At 64.7% G+C, this 22,348-nt stretch overlaps 1 protein-coding gene across 1 annotated transcript in view; it reads right to left on the bottom strand.

Moving 5' to 3' along the window:
* GAS6 (growth arrest specific 6) overlaps positions 1-22,002 on the bottom strand; it is a gene marked incomplete at its 5' end in the record, with an annotated part of 32,136 nt that extends 10,134 nt beyond the window's left edge. The window contains 7 exons of the mRNA XM_080799047.1: positions 292-414; positions 3,275-3,397; positions 4,045-4,167; positions 9,327-9,389; positions 10,715-10,739; positions 21,209-21,375; positions 21,924-22,002. Of these exons, the coding sequence (XP_080655173.1) occupies positions 292-414; positions 3,275-3,397; positions 4,045-4,167; positions 9,327-9,389; positions 10,715-10,739; positions 21,209-21,375; positions 21,924-22,002 (703 nt within the window). The remainder of the gene's footprint in view (positions 1-291; positions 415-3,274; positions 3,398-4,044; positions 4,168-9,326; positions 9,390-10,714; positions 10,740-21,208; positions 21,376-21,923) is intronic.
* Positions 22,003-22,348: the final 346 nt, after the last annotated feature.

Genomic DNA, 22,348 nt, shown 5'->3' with positions numbered 1-22,348 from the left:
CATGAAGGGACACCTGGGATGTGCGTGTGCGGTACGCACACGTGGGTGCTGTATGTGCACACGTACGGACACGCACACACACATGCACTCTTCTACGTGCCCACAGCCGTGGGCACACGCATGCGTCACTCACGTGTGTGACGCGTACATGGATGTTCACAAGAGCACACGTGTTCCCAAGGGTGAGTGTGTGCGTGTGCATGTTACCAACGTGTGCCGTGTGCACAGCTGCGAGTGCAGCTCACGGTGTGTGTGTGCATGCTGGTGACAGAGGGCAGCGGGGGCAGGTACCTCGGCAGGCCTTGTCTGGGGAGCTGAACACGTAACCCTCGTCGCACACGCAGGAGTAGGAGCCCGGCAGGTTGTTGCAGTGGGCCTCCCCGCAAGCACCTCCACGTGCACACTCATCCACGTCTGCAACAGAGAGCAAAGCCCTCGACCAGGGCCGTGTCTGCCAGTCGCCGGCCCACGGTCGGTCCCGGAGCAGCGGCAGCCCGAACCACTGCTCCGGGCGGCGCTGAGCATGGCTCCCGGGCTGCCTGGACCCTCCTCCCCTCTTCCCATCCACCGTGCTCTGCAGCCCCAGGCTCCGGCGTGGGGGAGGGGCGTTCCTGACCGGGGTCCCAGGCGACAAGGGTGATCTCTGAGCACCGGACAGAGCCATGTTTGTCCAGGGGTGAGCCCTGGGGCGCAGGAAGGTGGAGGAGGAACCCTGGAGTCCTCCCAGGTGGAAGCGCCCCGTGCCGACGGCTGACGGGCTCCACAGCCACCGCACTCGCACACCCAGTCTTCCAGATCCTCTGACACCACGAGGATCAACTGTCGAGGCTCTTCCCGAGGCGCCGAGCAGCCTCTCGCCTCGGCGAACGAGCAGCCCAACCTCTGCCGTTACGAAACCGTCTCCCCCAGGGACAGAAGGGGCGTCTGGCACGTGCACTGATGACTCCCAACACCACGGATTCCTCACAGGGCCTCACAACTGGCCCCAGCTCGTGATGACGGCAGCACACAGGCCCTCGGACATGGAAACCATAAAGCGCCCCTCATGACGGTGGGAAAAAGCCAGGTACCACCACGTGTCCCTCCAGAGGCAGTGTGAGTGCCACTGGGTCCACGGGTCCGTTGGCCTCTGCAGGAGCTCTTCCGACCCCGTGGTCCAGCCCGAGACCCGGGCTGAGCCTGCCCCACGTGCAGGAGCTCAGGAACTTCACTCCCCTCGGCAGTGGGGTGCTGGGTGGCCCAGGACGGCATTGGCCACACCGTGGGGACACTGCCATTCCGGGCAGGCGGACACGGGCCGCCCCACACAAAGGATGCCTCGCTGGCGCAAAGCCTTTTTTTTTTTTTTTTTTGGTGCAAAGCTGTCTTAGCACAGCCTTCGAGGCACTGCCGTGACAGCAGGCCACCCGCAGCAGCTCACCAAAGCCCCGTGGCACTCGCAATGGCCGAGGGACAGCACGGCCAGGGCGCGAGAACCCACGTCTCCCCAGATCTGGGGCCCTGCGAGAGGGCCTGTGGCATCACCAGGGAGGGCCTCCTGTCCTTGCCTGCTTCTAGCACATCAGGGCATCCCAGGCCACGCCCCCCCCAGGAAACGGTGCACTGGGCTCTGGACCCCCCTCACCCACTCGGCCCCACGCCACCCTGCTTTCTTCTCCCCAGCCAGCCGTCAGCCACGGCCGCAGAGCCACAGGGGGTAGGGCTGGGGGTCCATATAGCCGAGCGCCGTCCGAGGGTCCTGTGACCCCAGCCAGCACCTCGCCAACGGAAAATGCTGCTGTCCGACTGCTCGTCACAGAGCACGGAGACGGGACAGCCCACGCAGCAGGCAGGGTGTGGTGCTGGCACCGGCCACGGGGGCCAGGGAGTCCACACCCAATCCTACTGGGTACACTGTGGCCACAAGGCCCTGTCCCCCACCCCCCCTTGGGCCCTCATCGGCTCTCCCCCTAGGAGAGGGCCCCCCCCGGCCCACCTTTCTGCCACGTGGCACGGAGCTCCCCCCCTGCAGCCACACGGAGACGATGGAGGGGCCCGGACGCTGGGGGTGCAGGATGCGGCACGACCCCACCCCTCCTTCCCGGCGTCTCAAGGGACGGAAAGGCCGGTCTCTTCCACACCACGGTGACAGACCTCATACCCCACGGCCTCCCTCGGCTGGGTCTGGGGTAACCAGGTCCCCAGAGAAAGAGGTGACGGTTGAGAGAGGGTGTGTGCGAGGGTACGGGCAGGAACAGCCTGACTCCCGACGGCGCAGGTGGGGCGCCTGCCCGTCGCGCTCACGGGGCGTCAGCCACGCTACGGGAGCAGCGGCCCGCGGTCCCCCAAAGCAGTGGGCGCACAGCCCCGCCCGTCGTCCGGCACGCGGCGCTGGGGGCAAGGGCAGTGGGACGCAGGGAGCCGGCGCACGCTTCACGCCTCGGTGAGCGGGCGGGAGGTGGCTCCCGTCGCTCGGGCTCGCAGGGAGGCTAAGCAGCCTGCGCGGCATCGTCGGCCGGCGGCCCCGAGGCGTCTCCCGGCGGCCACGGGCACGCACACCAAGGGCTGAGAGAACGGGGAGGGGGTCCTGACGCGGCTGGGCGCTGTGCTCAGCACTCGCACCCGACGCGGGGCGCCCTCGGCTGCTCTCAACACGTCCTTTCCTCGGGCCGTGGCTGTGCAGGGTCTGGGAAAGGAACCCCTCGTTCTGTCCAACTCAGAGGTTCACCTGGGGCTCCGGCCACTGTGCGCCCTTGCTCTTGAAGCTGCTTCTCCCTCAGCACCTCTGTCCCATCCCCAGGCAGGTGGGCAGCCTCGTCCTCTGCAGCCCGGCTGGCTACAGCCTGCAGACTTTCTGGGGGGGGTTAGGGCGTGGGGCCCCGGGGAAGTAAGCGGGGTGGGCGTCAGAGGCCTCGTCTGCTCCTGGCCCAGCCCCACTGTCCAGGCCCCGTCCCGGGCTGTGGTCACACAGATGCGTGGAGCTGCCCCCTCTCCCTGGGGCGGCAGGGGAGGTCCCCTCAGCCGGGCTGGCCGGTCCACAGATCCCGGTGAATCATCCTGGGCTGGGGGCTGGGGCAGCTCCCCGTGGCCGCCGACATGCCCGGACATGTGCTCGGCTCGGCATCCCTCCACCCTCTTCCCGCCCCCCAGAGCCTCTGCGGACAGCGGCCGGGACTGCCGACCTCAGCAGTCTGGCCATCGGGCTGACTCTGGCAGTCTGGTAACCGCACAAACACGAAGGGGGAGGAGCCGAGGGGAGAGCGCGAGCGGGGAGGGGCCGCAGCACGGGCCTTACCGTGGCAGGTCCTGCCGTCGGGGCCGAGCGCGTAGCCGCTGTAGCAGGCGCAGTAGAAGCTGCCCGGCTTGTTGGAGCAGATCTGGCTGCAGCCCCCGTTCTGCTGGCCGCACTCGTTGACATCTGGGCACAGGACACAGAGACCCTGGGGAGTGCCCAGAGCCGACACAGGACCCCCAGCGAGCGCACGGGGGCGAAGGGCAGACCTCAAGGCACTGCGGGCGGGGACGGTCTGAGGTGCGGCTCCGTGGCTGCCAGTGCACCCGGGAGGAGGGTGAGGGCTGACGGGACAGACCTGGGCAGACGCAGCCGGGCCAAGCCCCACACGCACAGACCCCCTGCCCCGGGGTGGCTCGGCACCGCAGAGAAGAGGCCACCCGAGGTAACTGGGTCCTGGGGCATTTTTCCTGACGCCCACCCCCCCCCGGCCCCACTGCAGACGGGGAGGCTGGCCCTGAAACTCTGTCGTCCCCACAGACCGAGCCCCAGGGGTGGCCCTACACTGGCTCCTTCTTTCCTTCCAGTCCTGCAGGAACCAGGCCACCGGCACCCAAGGGCTCCCCCAAATGGACAGCCCCCAGCGCTCAGGGGCAGGGCTGGAGGGGCCCAGGGGCCGTCTGCCCCTCCTCTCCCTCCACCTGAGTGGCCAGGTCGCCAGACAGTCCCCGTAGCCCCCGGGGTGGGGTGGGCTGGAAAAGAGGGACGGGCCATAGCCACTCCCCCAGGAGCACCCCCCCCCCCCGCCCTGTCCCGCAGCAGCAGGCCCTCACCTCTGTCGCAGAGCCGCCCGCCCCAGCCAGCCCTGCACTGGCAGTAGAAGTTGCCCATGAGGTCCTGGCAGACCTGGGTCCCCTTCTTGTCGCAGGGGTTCGGGGAGCACTGGTCAGGCAGGTCTGTGCCGAAAGAAGGGAAAAAAGGGTCAGCCGGGAGGGAGGAGCTCGGGGCGGGCACGATGGGGCAGGCCCAGGCCGGCGGCCCAGACAGCAGCTCCAGGTGGGAGGGCCGTCAGGGAACAGTCTGGCCAGACCCTCCTCTGGGGCCAGGAAATCCAGGTCAGCTTGGACGGAGTGGCCCCTGCCCACCGGGCCAGAGGGAGCTGAGGAGAGGGAAGGGTCTGGCCGCTCGGGGAGTGGGCCCAGACCCCTGGCAGGCCCGAGGGGTTGCATGAGGTACACGCCCCCACCTTCCCGGCCGGTGCCCTGTCCCCTCAATCCCTACCATCGACCTTCGCCAACACCCTCCCTGCCGCAGGGACACCGCCGCACCATCACTGGGTGGGGGCTGCCCTGGCCCTTCCAGAGAGGGGCCGCTGCCCACTGGCTGGGACCTCCTGGCTCGGCGGGGGAGGACGGACTGTCTACCCGCCCAGAGTGTTGATCACCAGACAACGTCCAGCTGCTTTAGGGACGATGGCGGACACCGTCCCAGGGAGCCTTCCCGGGGGCTGGGTGGGGGAAGCGCTGCTCACGGGCCGCCGAGGCTCCCGATCCTAGGGACGGTCCCTGACGGCAGAGCCTGACCACGGGCAGCAGCGAGCTCCAGGTGCTGGCGGGAGAGCAGAGCTCCGAGAACCCTCTCTCAGGCTACAGTTGTGCTGGGTGGGCTGGGCAGGAAGGGACGCCTCTGGCCTGAAGCCGCAGGGGCAGAGAACCCAGGCGGGCTGGCAGGGTGGGCACTGGAGCGGCAGGTCGTAGGGAGAGGGCCGGCCCTGGCTCTCCGGGGCTCACCCCCCAGGTCTCCGGGGAACCTCAGTGAGGAGCGGATGCCTGACGCCAGCAGACGGTCCTCTGCCTCGCCCATCGTGCCCGTCACGCTGCAGAACCGTGAGACGGCCTGGCTCAGATCAGCCTGCTGGCTGTCCCTCCAGCCCTCGTGTGGGTGCGCTCGTGCCTCTGTTGCTTGACAAGCCATGGCGGCCTTCCTGCAAGGCCCGTGCGGACCGTACACATCTCCCGGGGGCTCCGCGGGCTCCCGTTCTGTCCTGTGCTCCAGCAGACATGTGCCTGTCCAGACCCCGGGCAGCATGGGGCCATGGCTGCGGTCCAAACCGAGGGCCAGCACAAAGGGTAAGGTGGCACCCCGAGGGCCCAGGGCCACCTCGCAATCCCTGAGGCAGGTGCTCTTCAGCTGCCGTGACAATCGTGGCCAATCTGGCTACTCTGGGTCACTGTCACCCGAGGGCAACGAGGACGTTTCCCCAGCAGCTCGGTGGATTGTGGACTCCCAGGCTGACTGGCTGATGTCCATCCCCAGACTCAGCGAGGGCCCACCTGCGGAGGGCAGGTGACGCCCGGCCTGCCACCCAGGGCCTGGCCCAGACCAGCCACAGGACAGTCTTACCCTGTGTCCCCTTCTCCAGGGCCGCACGTCCTGTGGGCCCCTTGTCTGGTACGATCACTTCCGTCGTACTTACGAAGTGATGGGCCCGTCACAAACCGTGTGGTGGGCGGGCGGCACTGGAGAGGGCTGTCTGGTTCCCAGGTGACCCAGGACGTGACAGCAGCCAGCTTTTCTCTCTGCCTGAACCCACAGGGCCACCGAGAGCCCAGCGCTCAGGCCTGTGTCCATCCCGCTGGCCAGGTGGGCACAGGCCACCGACTCATCTCTTCTTTCTTAAAATGACCGACGTTGCCGGCCTAACACCACTTTGGGCTCCACACTGCTGCCCCAGGGTTTGCTCCCCGCCCATGGCCGCACATCCCCAGCTGAGCTGGGTCGCAGCCTCGCTGGCCCTGCCGTCCCCCGGGGCTCCTGTCAGCCCACTGTCTCCACTCCGCCGGGCTGCGACCCTCGGCCCCACGGGGCTCTGGGACCTGTCACCCGGGGTCCCGATGTCAGGGACCTGCATGACGGCCTGTGTCCAAAGAACCAGACCGTGTCCGTCCACGGCTCCTCCTGCGGCCGGGGCTGAGCAAACACGGCGTCCCCGAGGGCTGTGTGACACTCGCGTGGTTGTTCTTGGCAGGGCGAGGGAAAGTCCTTCTGCCCGTAAGCACAGAAGGATTGGGTGCAGGAATGAGGAAACCAGGTCTGGGAACAGCGCGACCCCCAGCTGCCGGGGGCCGGCGGGTCACCCCTGTGGCTGCCCACGCCGCCGGGCCGGCTGCCCGCGGAGACACTCGGGTGCAGAAGGGCCGGGGAGGGTCAGGTCGACACCACAGACGAAGGGCCCTGAGGGCAGAAGGGGTCGTGCGGGGGCGGGGGTGGCCACCCGCTCACAGCAGGAGCCCGGGGGGGGGGCCTGGGGAAGGGCGTGCGTCTCCACTGGACGTATCTGGTTCAAGAGCTGGTTGTTTCAGAAGAGCGTAACCGTGCATCCGGCACGAGGGCTGGTTAACTCTAGAATCTGCCTAGAATGCCTAACCCCCCAGTAAAACCTCAGGGTCCCCGTGTTCAGGGGCCGAGACCAGCTCCCGCGGGCAGCACTCCCGTGGGCTCCTGCAGAACACCCGGCCCAGAAGGGCTCCACTGGGCTGGTCCCCGCGTCGGGTCTTCACCTCTGGCTCCGGGGGAGGGGGAAGGGCTGCATCGGGGTATCTGGCCCTCAGCAGGGGCCCCACAAACTCCGACAGAAAGAGCTGACACCCTCGGCGAGTACGGATGAGAACAGACCTCTGTAGCCGAGAGCACCTGCTCCCTGCCCGGAGGACACGGGGCTCCCCTCGCCCTGAGGCGGCCGCGCTGCTCGTCGCGGGCACGTGGACCGCCCCACAGGGAGCCTCTCTCAGCGGCTGCTGATCCCCAGCCTCAAAGTCCCAGGGTGACGACCAGTTCTAACCCGGATGACAGGCTCCAGGTGGCGCCCAGGGGACCACGGGGAAGGGGCCAGCGCCGTGAGGTCTGCCAGCAGAAGGTGGGACGGGAGCGGGAAGAGAGCCCCGGGCCTGGAGCCCATCGGGGTGAACGCTGAGAGTGCACTGAGGACGGGGGGTCTGGCTCCGGGGGCGGGGGGCGGGCAGGGCGTGCATCCTTCCTGAGCCACGGGCCTCGGGCCCTGTCCCCCCGGGAGGATGGCGCTGCATTTGGGGGTGCCTCGGGCTCCGGAGAACTGACCGGCACAGACAGCGTGCGGTCACGCACCGGTGCGGGACCACGTGCCCACCCCCGGAGCAGACAGCTCGAGCTCATTCAGAGCCAGTCCTCGATGGTCACACAATTGGAACCCCTCTAAGGCCGCACGATCTGTCTCGTGGCACAATGTGGGCCAGGACCGCGGCAGCCTCCCTCGGAGCCAGACCTCCATGATTCTGCGTGAGCACCGTTACAACAGGGGCTGCCGTCTGGAGCACGCGCTGTCAGGAGGCGTGAAGCACCAGGTAGCTTTTTATAATCTTTGGAAAGCACAACCCAAACCCGGCAGCTCGAACAGTAATCAACGTGGCCACATGATGTAAAAGGAAGAAACTGGTTTCGCAAACTGACATCCTTAAAAAAATTGCTAAAAACAAAAAACCGAAATGACACGAACCTAAACTGCTACGACCGCACCCCCTAATGTCTGCCTCAGGCCCCATTGAGGTCGCCAGGCCCTTGGAGAGACCAAGGTCACGAGCTAACCCCAGGGAGACCAAGGCCACGGGTTAACCCCACGGAGGCCGAGGTCACAAGCCGACCCCAGGGAGGCCGAGGGAGGGGGCCTGCTCCGGGTTGCCCACGAAGCACGGGCACGGGTTCTGGCCACCCTGAGTCAAGAGGCACTTCTGCCCCAAATCACAGAGGCTGGTCTGCTCTGCACCTGTGTGGGGCTGCCCCGGGTCAGAGGGGAGCAGGGGCCTGGACGGCGGCACCACTGTCCCCTCCTCTTCCTGCGTTAAATCGATCATTTCCTCTGCTCGTCCGGGCCGGGGCTTGGGCCTGTGACCAGCGCGTGGATGGGTGGGTGTCCGGGCGCAGGGGCACCACCCAGCCAGGCCAGCCGGGCCCCGTGAGCAGCACCGGGTGCCCCCTGACTTCTTGGCAACCCCAGAGGGGGCAGGCCCCACGCGAAATGCAGGAAGGACCCACCCCGTGGCGGCGCCGTGTGCTCGGAGCCCGGCTGCGACACAGGCGGAGCACGCGGACACCTGGCTCGGGCCGCCGGCAGCTCGGCGCTCAGACCCCAGCCAGGCCCACGGTCCAGCCCGGCGGCCGCGCTCGCAGCTGGCGCAGACGCGACAGGACAGCAGCAGAGAGCCCGCTCTCCTGCAGGACACGTGACGCGACGTTACCACCAACACGAAAGATGCGTGAGGGGCTGAGGGAGAACCGCACTACCTTGAGGACAAACGGCGAGTCGAGAACTCCTACAAACTGAGAGAAACGGGCAGAGCCCAGACACAGGTCACTTGCGGGAAAAGAACACAAGGTTCCACGCACGTGACTGTCCGCCTCACTCCCTAGTGAGGACAACCAACAGAAAGGCCAGCTTCACGCCTCACCGTTGACACTGAAGGAGACCGAAATGCAGAAACACACGTGAGCCCGGCAGACACGGGGGCAGGGCTGGTCACCCGGCCGGTGACCGGTCTGCAGGGAAGTGAAGGACGGCGCAGGCCAGGGCCCGTCCCGCAGACACCCTCCACTGCGGGAGATTTGTTTGTGAAAATAAGAAACCGGGAACAGCCTGGAAGACACACGCCGGCTCCCATGGGTGCGCTGTGAACCGGCGGGCGCTCTGAACACGCCGAGGGGAGGACGTCCTGCTCGGGGGGCAGCAGAGTGGGGTTGGAGCACATCTGCGCTAAGCCGGCGTTTGTGCAAAACCAAGAGACTGTGCGTACGAGGTGACAGGTCTAGGACTATTCCGGGAGCCCGGCTGCTTGACTAGGAGGCACACCCAGAGACGTGCTCGGCACCACAGCCCTGAAAGGGTTAGACGTCACAGGGCTCGCGTTTCTTGCCTATTTAAAAAACCAAACCTCACTTGCTTAAGGGAGAAAGTCCAGTGGAAAGGGAGCAGCGCTCAGGCCAGTGCTCCACCTTCTCGGGGGGACAGCCACACCCAAGACCCCACAGCAAAGCCTGAGGTTACCCCGACCCACAGGGCTTTGGGGGACAGGAAGGACACACTTACTTTTAACGCATGAAACAAAGTCGGGGCTCTTTGTGTATGGAGATCCGTATTTACTAATGCAGTCTGCAAGAGAGAGAGGGAAGCCCGTCATTCTTGTCGCCAGAGACAGGACAGACCTTAGAACTCGCATGTTGGGTCTGAGACCCTCTGGAAAAGGATATTATTCATGCTTACTGGGGCTGAAGCAACAACACAGTCCAGATCCCTTGTACACTGGCAAGCAAGAAAATGCCTTCACCGAAAGGGCGGGACTCTGCGTGCCAAGGTCTGTCTGCAGCGTCTCCGCAGATGCCTTCGGCTACGGCCCCGAAGGATCACCGGTCACATTCAGGGGGTTTTGTGACCACGACCAGAGGGCTGAACTTCAGTGTCAAGTGCACCCCCATTTGGAAACACTGCCCTTCATCCGAAAGTCATTCTGCTTCGGGAGTGTCCCCCCCGCCCCACCCATCTGACGAGCTGGGTGTACACACGGGAGCGGGGGAAGGTGCCTGGAAACTTGAACCCGAGCACAACAGTGTTGAGCCACGTCCCACCTTCAGCAGGGTCCCCGGTACTACACCACGCCCAGGAGGACAAGGGCCCGGGCCGCCTGGAGGGGGTCCTGGGACAGCTGGTCACCCTTCCCCTCTGGAAGCAAACCCCAGCACCCGGGAGCCAGGCCTCTGAGGCCGACAGGGAGCCCGGGAGCCAGCAGGTTCCTGGCTTTTTAGGGCCAATTACAGGTCTACCTGGCTTCTTGCCAGATACCAACCCCGAGAAGGAACCCTAAGAGGATATAAGGCCAATGGAAATTTTACCAAAATGCACTTTACAAAATTAAAAAGGGAGACCCTGGATTAGATGTATCTTGCTACAAGCGATATGCATCCAAAAATTTCTTAAGATGAAAGTCAGGGCCTCTTTCCGGTTGTCATTTGTCACTTTCTCTCCCCAAGTGCACGGGCGGGGGGCGGGGAGCTGTCCAGAGGCCACCTGCATGGTGACATCCCTGCTCAGTGGCCGGGGCGTCCGCTCACACATCCCTCTTGTTCCAGTGAAACAAAAACGCTGTTTACTGTTCTCAGTTCTGACTGGTGACATGGCCGATACCGACGTGTGCAGCCCCCATGAACAGAAGTTCTCTGGGATCTTCAGTCATTGTGGGAGTGCCAAGACCCGGAGATCACAGACCCACTAAATCAACCCCAGTCCCAAACAGGAAGTGAAGCCTGGAGTCCGAGCAGAGAAGCCGTCTGCCAACAACGGTGCTGGACGGAGGCTAACACGGACCCTGGGCCGTGAAAGGCACAGACAGGTGTCGGGCAGGTGAGCTCCGGGAGCTGACGCAGAACGCGCGTCCTCCTCTATTCCCTTAGGACGACCACAGAGGCAGGGACTCAACTTACCTAAGTATCTTGGATAAAAATAGTCCTGCGGAAAAAGAAGAAGGGGCAACAGTTTACTGGCGCGGCACGAGGCCCCCCAAACAGCCGCCACGCAGCGGGCCAGGGACCTCACCTTCCTCCCCCGCGGGCGGGCACAGACGCCTGCAGAGGCAGGTGTCTGAGGAAGGTGGGAAATCCCCATAGCTGGCCCCGTAACAGCCGGAGAGAACCACCCAGGAAGCCACTTTCTGCCAGAAGGCCACGGCGTGAGGAGGGGCAGCAGGAGGGCAGGGCCCAGGCTGCTCAGGCGGCCTCTGTAGGACGTCCTCCCTATGACCGCAGACACGATCAGACCTTCTGGAAGCAGCACAGTGATGTCATTTACGGGACCTCGGTGGAGCCGTGTAACGCGTCTCCCAGGACACGGTGCGTCCCGGGTACCGTCATCCAGACCCTCCCTGACGCCAGGCCCCTCCCAGAGCTGAGCAGACCTCGATGGGACAGTCCCTGCATGGGCTCCGATGTGCATCCGCTCTATTTGTAAAAGAAATGGGTGCTGGATGAGGCATGGAGGGTGTAAACAGGGTCCTTCTATCCGTGGGCGCGAATGAAGAGGTCGCAGGGCGCAAGCTGGCTGTCCAGCGCTAGGACCGCCTGGCCCTTGCCAGCAGCAGGGAGCAGCTGGGACTGGGCCAGGGTCCAGGGCCCCAGCCACAGATGCCAGGCCACGGGCCACTCAAGGCAGCCCCCACCCGTCCACCGTCGTCTGCCACGTAGGGTCCGTCGTGGAGCAGCTTGGCCCTAGACGCTCTCCCCCCCACCATGGGACCGAGTGACGCGGGAGCCGCCCCCACCAGCCGCTGGGAGTCGGCTGCACACGAGCGTCCGCTGCTCCGTCCAACCCATGCCACCGCAGTGAGGTCGGTTAGATGAGCCCTGTTAGCGGAGATGAGGAGACGGGCGTGCACGACATGCCGTGGCCTGTGACCGAGGTCAGGAAGCCAAGACGAGCTCCGGACAGCACACGGTCACCCGAAACCATGCTGACGAGAGCTGGCTTGTGTTTGCAGTGACCGGCAGAGGGGATCCCGGGGCTGCCCACGCGCTGGCCCAGCTCAACCCCACGTGTCCCCTCCCCCACCGGTTACCGCAGCCTGGGCCAAGGTACCGGGCACACTGTTTTCAGAAAGTGAAGTTTTAGTAAAGATGTGGTTTAAACGGACACGTAACGGCTTTAAGAGAGAAGTAATGGTCAGAGCAAGTTTGTTTTTCAGCCTGTGTGACAGCGAAGGGGCCATTCAGGCAGTTGTGACGGAGGCCAGGACTGGCCAGGCAGGGACGTCCCTCCACACCAGTGTTCGGAGGCCCCTGACCGCCCGGCCTCACTTCTTTGTGCTGCTTTTAGTCACGGACCGGCAGCTCCCAGACAGGAAGGCCAGGCGAGGAGGGGCGCTCTGACAAAGACCCCAGAGCTGAGGTCAAGCGAGCCGTGACATCTTCTGGGTTTTGAGGGATAACTCAGGCCACAGACTTTGTCGCAAAGGGAATGGCTCTGGTTCTGAAGGAAAGATTTGGGGTGGAAGCATGACACATCCACTCAGGAGACCAAGAATCAGGCTGGAAACAACGGGGAACCATGAACGGAGTACCCCCCGTCACCGTAAGTGGTGGCACTATCAGTTTTCCAGAAAGCTCTATCATAGTTTCCAAACCATGACTGCTACTAGTTGCGTGTCGTATGTTTTGGTAACGAGGTCTATTGTGGAAAAGCATCACGACAGGAAAACCGCGCACACCCCTGTAGTCAACCCCATCCACGGGAACAGGGTTCTGAGACCACGGGCCGTAACCTGGTGAGTTTATCCTACTTTGTGCACCTGATTTACTTGGGGTGGGGAGAATGCTGATCTGACTGCCCACCTGGGGACAGGACAGACAACCTAAAACCCCCGTGCACTCCCCCCGGAGAAAGAGACATTCCCAGCTGTCCTCTGACGCTCTCACCAGAGAGGAGGAATCTCCACGTGCGAAGGGCACCCAACACACAAGGCGCAGCTGGTCCCACCTGCACCACAAACCGGCCCCAGAAGCCACAGCCTGAGGTTCGGGAGCTGGGCTGGCTCTCAGGGAGCCATGGGGCCACAGGGCCCGGGCCACAGTTCAGAGAGCCAGATTCGAAACCAGGGATCAGTGGCCTACAGACTTACCCTCTTTCTTTCTGACACACGGGAGCAAGGCCTGGTGTGGGGCTGCGTGCGGGCTGGGGTGGGGTTGGGAGCAGGGAGCAGCCAGGACCACCGGGCTTGGAAATGGGGCCGTTTGTCATCTGGCGATCATTTTTCTCACGGGTTTGCTTCTGCTTTAAACAACTAAAGACAGAAGAAGGGAGTGAGCGAAACTGTAGGCCACTGAACTCTAGGCTGAAGCTCCAGAGGGGAAGGACACGTGTGTGCCCAGTGCCTGGCCTGGCGCCGACTGCGCCCCTGGAGGCCCTCAGGAGCCCGACGGGTGAAGGAGTGATGCATGAATGGAAGAGTGAGTGGATGGGTGGACGGATGGACGGACGGATGGACGGATGGCTGGACGGGTGAGTGGGTGGATGAACGGGCAAACAGAGTCCTGCGACTTTCACTGACTTGAACGAAGCACCGAATTCTTAATTTTATTTATAACATCAATAAGCACACTGGGGAAAAATTCATCAACGCTCTTAGCTTGTCTGTTTCCACACTTGGAGGTGGCCGCACTACCATTCCTTCAGCTTCTGCACCGCCAGTACGTAGCCTTAGACTGCAGCCATCTGCTTTCCTTCTGCCGGTCCCTCCGAGGGCCCACCCTCCCGGGGGTGATGAGCCAAGCGCATGTGAGACTCAACCGCTGAGTCGTCCCCACTCCTGGCAGGACGGCCCATGGGCGGAGCAGCCGCGTGTGGCGCTCACACCCCATCCGGGGAGAGGGCTGGTTCCAGGAGGCTCAGCGCGTTGGTTCTGGCCGAAAGCCACCTGCCAGAGCTCATCCCCGTGTAAACAGAGCCAAGCGCTCCAACGAACCCAGCCTTCCCGGCAGGCGCCACTCTCCTCTGCTCCTGTTCCCTGGGGGCTCATCAACACAGGAACTTGTGCCCAAGGACAGGCTCTGCCCACCTCCGTCTACTGTGAGCTGAAACCGCAGTGTTTCTGTGACAGGACCTCCCCGTCTCTGCTCCCTAATTATGTTGTCACCCAGATCGCCCCTTCACTAAGAAGGGGACCGCAGGAACAGGTGGCTGGTGAAGTCCTTGAGAATTCCCACTTGTGGATAGAAAATCCCGTCAGCCTCTGCCCTGCATGGTCACCGCGTCCCCAGTCTGCCTGGGAGGGTCTGCGCCCCCAGAGTCCCCCATGGGGCCAAAGTCAAGAGCAGCGGGGAGCTGCCCACCCTCCCCACATGGCAGTCACCTGTGTGCTGCCGACCTGCCACCCACCTCCTCCCCTACCTCAGGACGGTCCCTTCCGGAATTCTAGCCGAAGCGGCACCGGTGACTAGGCAAGCTCGCTCGCACAGCAGCCTGCCCAGCCCATCGCTCCGGGATCCCCTCCAGGGACCACCCTGCACACTTCTTCCCCTGGGCCTCCTTGGTAGGGTCTGTGGTCGTCTCCCCCCAGCTGGACTGTGCAAGCAGATCTGCCTTCCGAAACTGGTCGGAAGCCACACAAGCCTCGTCGGTCAACATGTGCATTATCAAGACAGAAACAGGGCCCGGCCTCAGCACGTGGACAGAGCACGGCCACCCCGGTGCAGGTTACAAACGGGACCGCGTGCTGACGGGAAGGGACAACTTGTAAGGACGTTCCTGTCCAAACCTCCTTTAACCCTCTGAGCTCCTCAGAGGCCAGGGAGGTCCTTGCAGGGACGCGCTGAAGCAGGGGAACCGAGGTGGCCTCGAACACTGAGGCTGTGCCTCCCCGTGGACGCCGCTGTCCGAGAGCCCTCCCCCCGACACATCTGGGGACTCACGGGACACTCGCGGCCAGCCTGGCTGAGACGCGTCCCCCTCAGCCGTGCGTCACACGTACCTAGGACTTCTGCGTGTGCCCCTGCAATCAGACGCTGCAGCCCAACACGGGCCACTGTTTCTCAGTAAATTAAGAATGTGTCACTTCCTTTAATAAGTACCAGCCCGAAATTTTGCTTCCCCAAATTTTAAACTATTTAACAAAGCTGGCTGGGACGTGTATGTCCCAGTAACTCTGCTTATTTACATGGTACAAATATAAGGCATTTTCCATGAGAAAGAGTCAAAAAAACCTGAATGACCCTTTGACCCTAGCGTTGTCCTGTTGGCGAACTCGACATCTTACTTGTCAAAGTCACGACAACTTGAGGTGCTCGTGCGGAGGCTTTTGCTTCCAGCTCCTGCCCTGACTGGAGGAACTCACAGCCAAGGTCTCGCTGTTACCACGACGGTTCTCCGGGAAAGTCCCCGCCCCTCAGCCTGCACGGAGCCTCCGTCCCCAAGGCCGGCATCACTCAGTCTATGCATGTTTTTCTAAGTGCGGTTCACACAAAACCCTTTCCTTTCTTCCGCCCCAATACATCTCCTGAGTCTCCAAACTGGGCACCAGCTTAGGCATGTTCCCCAGGACAGAAGGAAAGTCGACACCCCTGCCCTTGCTGGGCAGCTCCCCAGCCCCTGTCGAGCCCAGAGCCCCTCTGGGCCAGGTCTGCAAGGGGGGCAGATCCCAGAAACACCCCCCAAGGCCGTGGTGCCCCTCCTCCTTCCCCAGACACTCATGGGCATGTTTGTTGTTGGGAAGTCCTGTGGGGACAAAATCCTGGGCATCGTCACCCAGCAGCAGGGCCGAAAGATGAGGGTTAGGGTTAGGGTTAGGCAGTCCGCCACGGTCCCGGGACTATCGCCTGGTGTCCAGCACACGCTGGTGTGACAGGGGCCTGAGGCAGCGGGGCCCCAGGGAGCGGCTGAGGCCCACTGGAGAGCTGCGGCCTTGAGGCACTTTCCATAACCAGTTTCAGGACGAAACGTCACCACGTGGGAGTCACCGCAGCAGGCGGTATAGATGCTTCTCGCCTCCAGAGGTCAACCGCTTTGGTGCCAACATGCTGACCTTGGGGCCCCGGGAACCTGAGTCTCCATCTGTGTCCTCCCACTGAAGAACTAACCTGGGCAAGTCACCCCGTAAATTCCCGGGCCTCAGTTTCCCGAGCGCCTGGAGCGAGGGCCCGCCACGTCCTACGACGCTGTGACAAACCCCCCTGCAGAGCCTGTTTGCTCCTGGCCGAGGAAGGAAGTTCAGCTGCGTTTCGGTGCCTCTCCGGGTTCAAGCGAGATCACGGTGCGCACGCAAGGGCTTTCCCCGCATGTCTGGCACAGGCGAAGCGCGGCGTGGACGCGGAGCTGCCCCCAGCGCGCATCTGGGGAATGCGACTGTGCAGGCACTCGGTGCAGACCCAAGACGATCCTGGGGTCTGCCACATGATGGGGCGGGGGGAGGCACAAACTCACACCCGGGCCCCTGACAACCGCCAACAGCAACGTCCTAATGGGTTCTTCCCTCTTGGCCGTTAGCATCGCGCCTGAGACGCACGTCCAAATCAGAAGGCTGCCCAGGGGCCACTCCTGCAGCCGCCAGCCATGCCTGCCATGCCGGAGGGACACGCCAGCCCAGCCTCAGTGGCCCCCATGTGGACGCGCCCAGCTGCAGCGGTGACCCCCGCGGGCCCGTCCCCAGGGGCTGCCTGAGTTCAGCTGCGTTGATTTCCCCACGGAGCTCAGTGTCCCAAGAAGGGGCCCTCACCAACCGGGTCTAGATGGCAGCTTTGGGGGACGCATGTGGACAAAATATGTGTTATTACCATGGGCGCTAATACCAGGAACAAACAATTCTCAAGTTTGCAAAACGAAGTCTGAGAAAGCAAATACTAGCACCACACATCACTGTCTCATCCGGACGACACGCTCGGACTCGGCGGATCACTTGAAGGAGGCCTGATGTGGCTCCCAGATTCCTCCCCTTCCAACTGCTCCTGAAAAGTCATAAAACTTGCAACAAGCTGCACCCGGGGGGTCAAAACTTAGATGCACACGCCCCGGGCTTGCGGGGGGCTCCCAGACGCGCGCTGTGGAGACCCCGAGCATGTCCTACAACACGCCGGAACCCCGGTATCTGCTGCGCTCAGAAACAGCCCCTCACCTCCAGCCCCAGAGTGGGGCTGGCAGAGAGTGGGGCGCCTGCCGGCGGTGCCACAGCAAAGAGGCAGCCGGGGACTGTTCAGAATGGCCTGGCCCCAGCTACCTGCGATCTCAAGAAACGGGCCGTAAGCCTCTGATTCTTCAAAGGCTGTTTTGTTCAGTGTTTTCCAGGACCGTCTGTAATTGCTTTCCTGCAGATGCCGGGCCTGCTGGCAAGGGTGACGCGCCATCCACAGGGCCTGTAGGCCGGAGAGCCCGGGGTCCCTACAGACTCCTGGGAGAAAACAAGTGTGGGGGCAACAAAGCGGGGCAGGAGGCCTGCCGGGGCCGGTCCCGCTCTCACCAGCCCGGTAGCAGGCCTCCGAGCCAAGCAGGAGCCCACTCAGGCAAAGCAAAACCAGCCCCTGGGACGGGCATGGTCTTCCGGGGGCAAAAGCCCACGAAGGAGAGGGTCCAGGAGGGGGGCCTCCGTCCACAGGGATCGGTGGGGCAGGAGCCGCTTCCCTGAGAACCCAAGGAAGGAGATGGGCTGGGCCTGTGCAGGGTGGGGTGTGCCGGTCCCCCCAGGGTCGCACAGGGAAGAGTGTGTGTGTGGCTGCTCACAGGGCAGTTGGGGGGGCTCTGGGGGGCAAGGGGGCAGCTAGAGGCTCTCCTGGAGGTCACAGCCAGGGTGTCACCTCCCCAGCCAAGGCACCCGCATCCCAGAGGTAAGTCACTGGGGGTAACGAGGTCCCCGTCCTTCCCCTCCGCCCTCTTGCCGGGGCCCTCCTGAGACCCCTCGGGGCCACCTAACAAGAGACGACCTGCAGGAGAGGCTTTCGTCTCCACAGGGATGCCTGTCCCCAAGCTGTCCCCGAGGAGGGGGGTCTCAGGAAGACAGGTGTGACTGGAGGCCAGTGCACAGCACTCTGAAGCCGACGGCACCCCTAAAGGCCCCCCTGCCTCCACTGGGTCCCCCCATACCTGAGGACAGAGATGGAGGGAGACCGGGCAGGGTGGGCTCATGTGAGCGCAAGCACAGCCCAGGGGTCGCACACCTACACCGTGAGGCCCTCCAAGGGTGCCTCTGGCCTGTGCCCGGAGAGCTGTGAGTGCCGTCTGCAGCCCCAGTGAATCCAGGTGCTTCGTGAAGAACCGGGCGTGGAATTTTCCCTGTACCGGAGGCTGCAGCTGGCCGCGAGGGCCAGACACCCAGGCGCTGGGAAGCAGAGAAACGGCTCTGCGCCGCAGGCCGGGCGGGCTACGTCTTTTGTCCAGAATCCTTTCCGGAAGCAAAGCCTGATTACCGAGATGGCATCCGGCCTCTGGAACCCGCCTGCCTTAAAGGATTTAAGTGGAAGGTGACTCCGCTGGGCTGGCCTCCGGGAGCTTAGGAGAATCCCAGCACAGACAGCCGGGGACCGTGTGGGACCGAAGACAAGCAAAGGAGAGGGAAATGCCAGGCAGGGGAGTGACCGAGCGAGAGGAAACAGATAAGGGCAGAGCCCTGCAGAGGAGGCTTTGTGGTGGCAACAATGGGGAGCCCGGGACACTCCCCCGGGGCCTGGCCCCAGGGGAGTGTGGGGGGAGGCCATCTGCCCCCAAGAGGGAAGCAGGTGGGTGGCCAGGATGCCCCGGAGTCAGGAAGGCCCCCCAGGTCCCCTTCCTTTCCAGCATAGGTGTGTGATGACCCCTGGAACCAGGAAGGAGCCATTGTGCCGGTAGCTACCTGCTGTGAAGGTCACATCCCCTCCCTGAGAGGAAGAGAGCCCGGTCGGGAACAATCCAGACAGGCAGGAACACTCAGCCGGCCATCAGAGCTCTCGCTGGAGCCTCCGAACACCAGAAAGCACGTGGGGCAGGGAACTGGCTCCAGGCGCTCCCGCCCACCCACCTGGGGGGCGGGGCCGAGCTCTCTCGCGGGTCCCCGGGGCTCGCTCACCAGGGTGCCCCCGGAACCCGGGAATGGGCCAGGGGGGCAGCACTGCCTTCCGCGTCAGCAAGAAATGCGCAGGAAAGAGCAGCGTTGCAAACTCCACCGAAGCCAGAGCCGGAGCCAGGCTGGAGGTCGTGTGGGGCTCCCGCTGAGCCGCTGGAGACAGGCCGCGCTTCCGGAGCCCCCCCGATGGTGGGGAGGGTGACCCCGTCCCTAGCCTGGCTGCTCCTGCCTTCCACACGCCGAAGGCCACGTCCAGACGGCAGAGCAAACATCCACACGAGAACAGGTTAAAAGGAGGGGTCTGCAACCCCGCTGACCTCGACAGAAGATGCCGAGGGGTCTAACCCGGGAAGCTGGTAACTGAAGGGAAAGACGGGCTCCTGCAGCTGCGGCCTGGTAAGGAGGACGGAACCTCGGGAAGTTAGGGATGGCTTTGCTAGAAGCGAATGACAAGTCCCCACTGGGGATACAGGCAAGGGCGGCCATGACCTCCCGGGCAGGAACGCACCCAGAGGGCCATGCTTTGCGTTAAAATCACGGGATCTTAAGCAGGCTTTCCTTTTCTTGCCTTTGTAGCACACGTTTGTAAATAAAGTTAAAATTAAAACATAAAAGCTGTTAAAACCAGGGAGGGATTAAAGCTCTGGGAAGGAGAACGCTGTGGTTAAAGCACAGTGTGTCCAGGCAACAAGGAAAAGCCAGGCCGGGGCCTTGGCGAGTGCAGCCTGACTGGGCAGGGACTGGTTGGGGGTGGGGTAGCCCTGTCTCCCCGAACTCCGGTCACCTGTAAGCCCTATCCCATGGTCTCTGCACAGGGCCTGGGGTGGGGGACCCCAGCACCTGTCACACAATTCTGCAGCCACCTGGTGGCCAGCCTCCGGGCCCTCAGCAGGCCTCTGCCGGGAATGACTCATGGGGCCACCAGGACTCATCAGTCCAGAAACCGGAAGGCCAGCAACCCTGTTCCTCACGGCAACAGTGAAACCGCGCTGCTGTGCGAGGGCAGTGGCCCCGGGGAAAGCAGCCTTCCCAGAGCGGCCCCATGGCAAGGACCGGCCCAAGGAGAACGGTCGGTGGCTGGCCATCCTGAGAAGGCTGTCTTCAGAGGGGGCCGGAAAGGGGTTGTCATGCCAATGATGAGAAATACAAGTGGAAACAGAAACCCGCACGGGCCACACACGCTGTCCATGTATCGCAAGGTTTCTTTCAATCCCAGAATTCCTTAAAAGAACCATTCCGGGAGAACCAAAGCCCGCGGCGCCATCACCCTGACCTCACGGTACAAAGTCCATCCAGTTTCCACACTCCCAGCTTCCAAAGGCATTTGCCCCGGAACAGATACGCACGCAGGGTCCCGTGGGTCCCCTCCGGCAAGACGGCAGACTCCCAAGCCGATGCCCAGTCCACACTCGGGCTGTTCCCCGCAGCCGGCGGCTTGCCGCCCCACAGTCCCCAAGGACATTATTAATAGAAATGTGTCCTGAGCCAGCACGGCCCAGCTCCTGAAGTCACCAGCTGCTTCGAGAGAGCACCTCGCTGAGAGGTGTCCCACGCGGGTCGCCCTGGCCAGGCCCCCTGACCCCAGCCCTCCTGCCCAGCCCTCCCACATATGTTCTGGTCCTATTCCTGTTGTGGTATTTTGGGACCTGCTGTAGCAAGCAGCTCCAGACTCCCCATCTCTCAGTTCCTCTTTCAGGCACACACTCCATCCCCCCCACCCCAGGCGACTCGGGACTGTGGGCAGCCCACACCTCACTCTCAGTCCATCTGGGAGCCGGAGCAGGAAGCGGTTTGGGTTTTTAAACATCGCAGTTGTTTCACGTTTTAAAACCTAGAGGGGCTGTGTGCCTCTCTTTCCCTCAAAGGGCTGCCTTCAGGGGTGCTGGGCCGAGCTGCTGGGGGCACCACCTCTTGTCTCCATTAGGGTGGTGACTTCAGGGTCCTGAGATCAAGCCCCCAGTAGGGCCCCGGGCTCAGCCCAAGTCTGCTTGCCGTTCTTTTTCTCTCTTTCTCGCTCAAATAAGTCAATCTTTGAATAAATAAAGTGGCTGCCTCCAGAGGCCTGCTGGGGGAGACCGCTGAGGACCCCCTCCCACGTCTGCCAACAGCTGTGGGAGCACCCGGGGGCACCCGGAGGCCTGGGGCTCAGAGGCTGCGGAGGAGGCTGGAGCGTGGGGCCGGGGCCCCTCCGACCCCGCGTGTGGGCCCTTCCTGAAGGCTTCCGGGTGGGGGCCTTCCCGCGGCACGGCCCCCCCACCCCGGCATGAACGGCTCCCCGCGCAGTCGGGTAGGGCACGTCTGCGTGGGGAGCGGCCCCGAGGCTCCCCGGTTGTGCGCACGGTCCCCGCGTTCCCGGGGCGGCGCGAGGGGCCCAGACCGAAGCGACCCCGGGCGCCCGCGCGCTCACCGTCTCGGGGTCGTTCTCGAACACCTCGCGGGCCTCCTCCTGGCTGCACAGCTCCTCGACGCACTCCCTCTCCAGGTGGCCCTGCTTGGCCTCCTCGAAGACCTGGTAGGCGCGTCGCTGCCGGGGCCGCAGGAACTGCGCCGCCTCGCGCGCCCGCAGCATCACGGCTGCCGGGACGCGGGCGGGAGGACGGCGCCGGGAGAGAGCGGGGACGGAACGGGGGACACGCCGTCAAGCCCGCCCCGCACGCGCCGGCCTCCCGCCCGGCCGCCTGCCCCGGGGATGCTGCTGCAGCGCGCGGGCCGGGGCGCGCGGGGCCGGGGCGCGGGGTGCGGGGGGCGCGGGGCCCGGGGTGCGGGGGGCGCGGAGCCCGGGGTGCGGGGTCGCGGGGCCGGAGGGCGCGGGGGGCGCGGAGCCCGGGGTGCGGGGGCGCGGGGCCCGGGGTGCGGGGTTGCGGGGCCGGAGGGCGCGGGGGGCGCGGAGCCCGGGGTGCGGGGGGCGCGGAGCCCGGGGTGCGGGGTCGCGGGGCCGGAGGGCGCGGGGGGCGCGGAGCCCGGGGTGCGGGGGTCGCGGGGCCCGGGGTGCGGGGTCGCGGGGCCGGAGGGCGCGGGGAGCGGGCACCGGCGCTGCCCGGGCACCGGGGGCGGCGGGCCCTTGGCGGGCAGGGAGGGGGACTCCCGGGCCGGCCGGCGCCGCGGCCCCGCGGGGGACTCACTGTGCGCGGACTCGGAGGCCAGCAGGAGCAGCAGCAGCGCGGTGCCCAGGGCGGCGGCGGGCCCGGGCGGCGGCGGCATGGCGGGGCCGGGCCGGGCCGGGGCGAGCGCGGGGCGAGGGCCGCGGGGGCCGAGGGCCGGGCCGGGAGCGCGCGCTCAGAGCACCCGGGAGGCCGTGGCGAGCCGCGGGCGCCGCGGGGCGGTGGCTCCGGTCATCCCGTGCGGGCGGCTCTGAAGGTCACATCGCGGCGGCGGCGGCTGCGGCGGCACCTCTGCGCTCGCGGCCGGGGCCGGGGCGGGGCGCGCGGGCAGGACCGGCCTCGGGGCCGCGCGGGGGCGGGGCGCGCCGGTTTCCACCCGCGGGAGCGGGTTTTCGCGGCGGAGACCCCGGGGCAGCCGGACCCCCGGACGGGGCTGCTTCGAGCGG

The sequence above is a fragment of the Martes martes genome (genome assembly GCF_963455335.1).
Source record: "Martes martes genome assembly, chromosome: 3".
Taxonomy (NCBI): domain Eukaryota; kingdom Metazoa; phylum Chordata; class Mammalia; order Carnivora; family Mustelidae; genus Martes; species Martes martes.
Note: the sequence above shows the minus strand (reverse complement) of the source record. Positions and strands in the feature narration are given on the sequence as shown.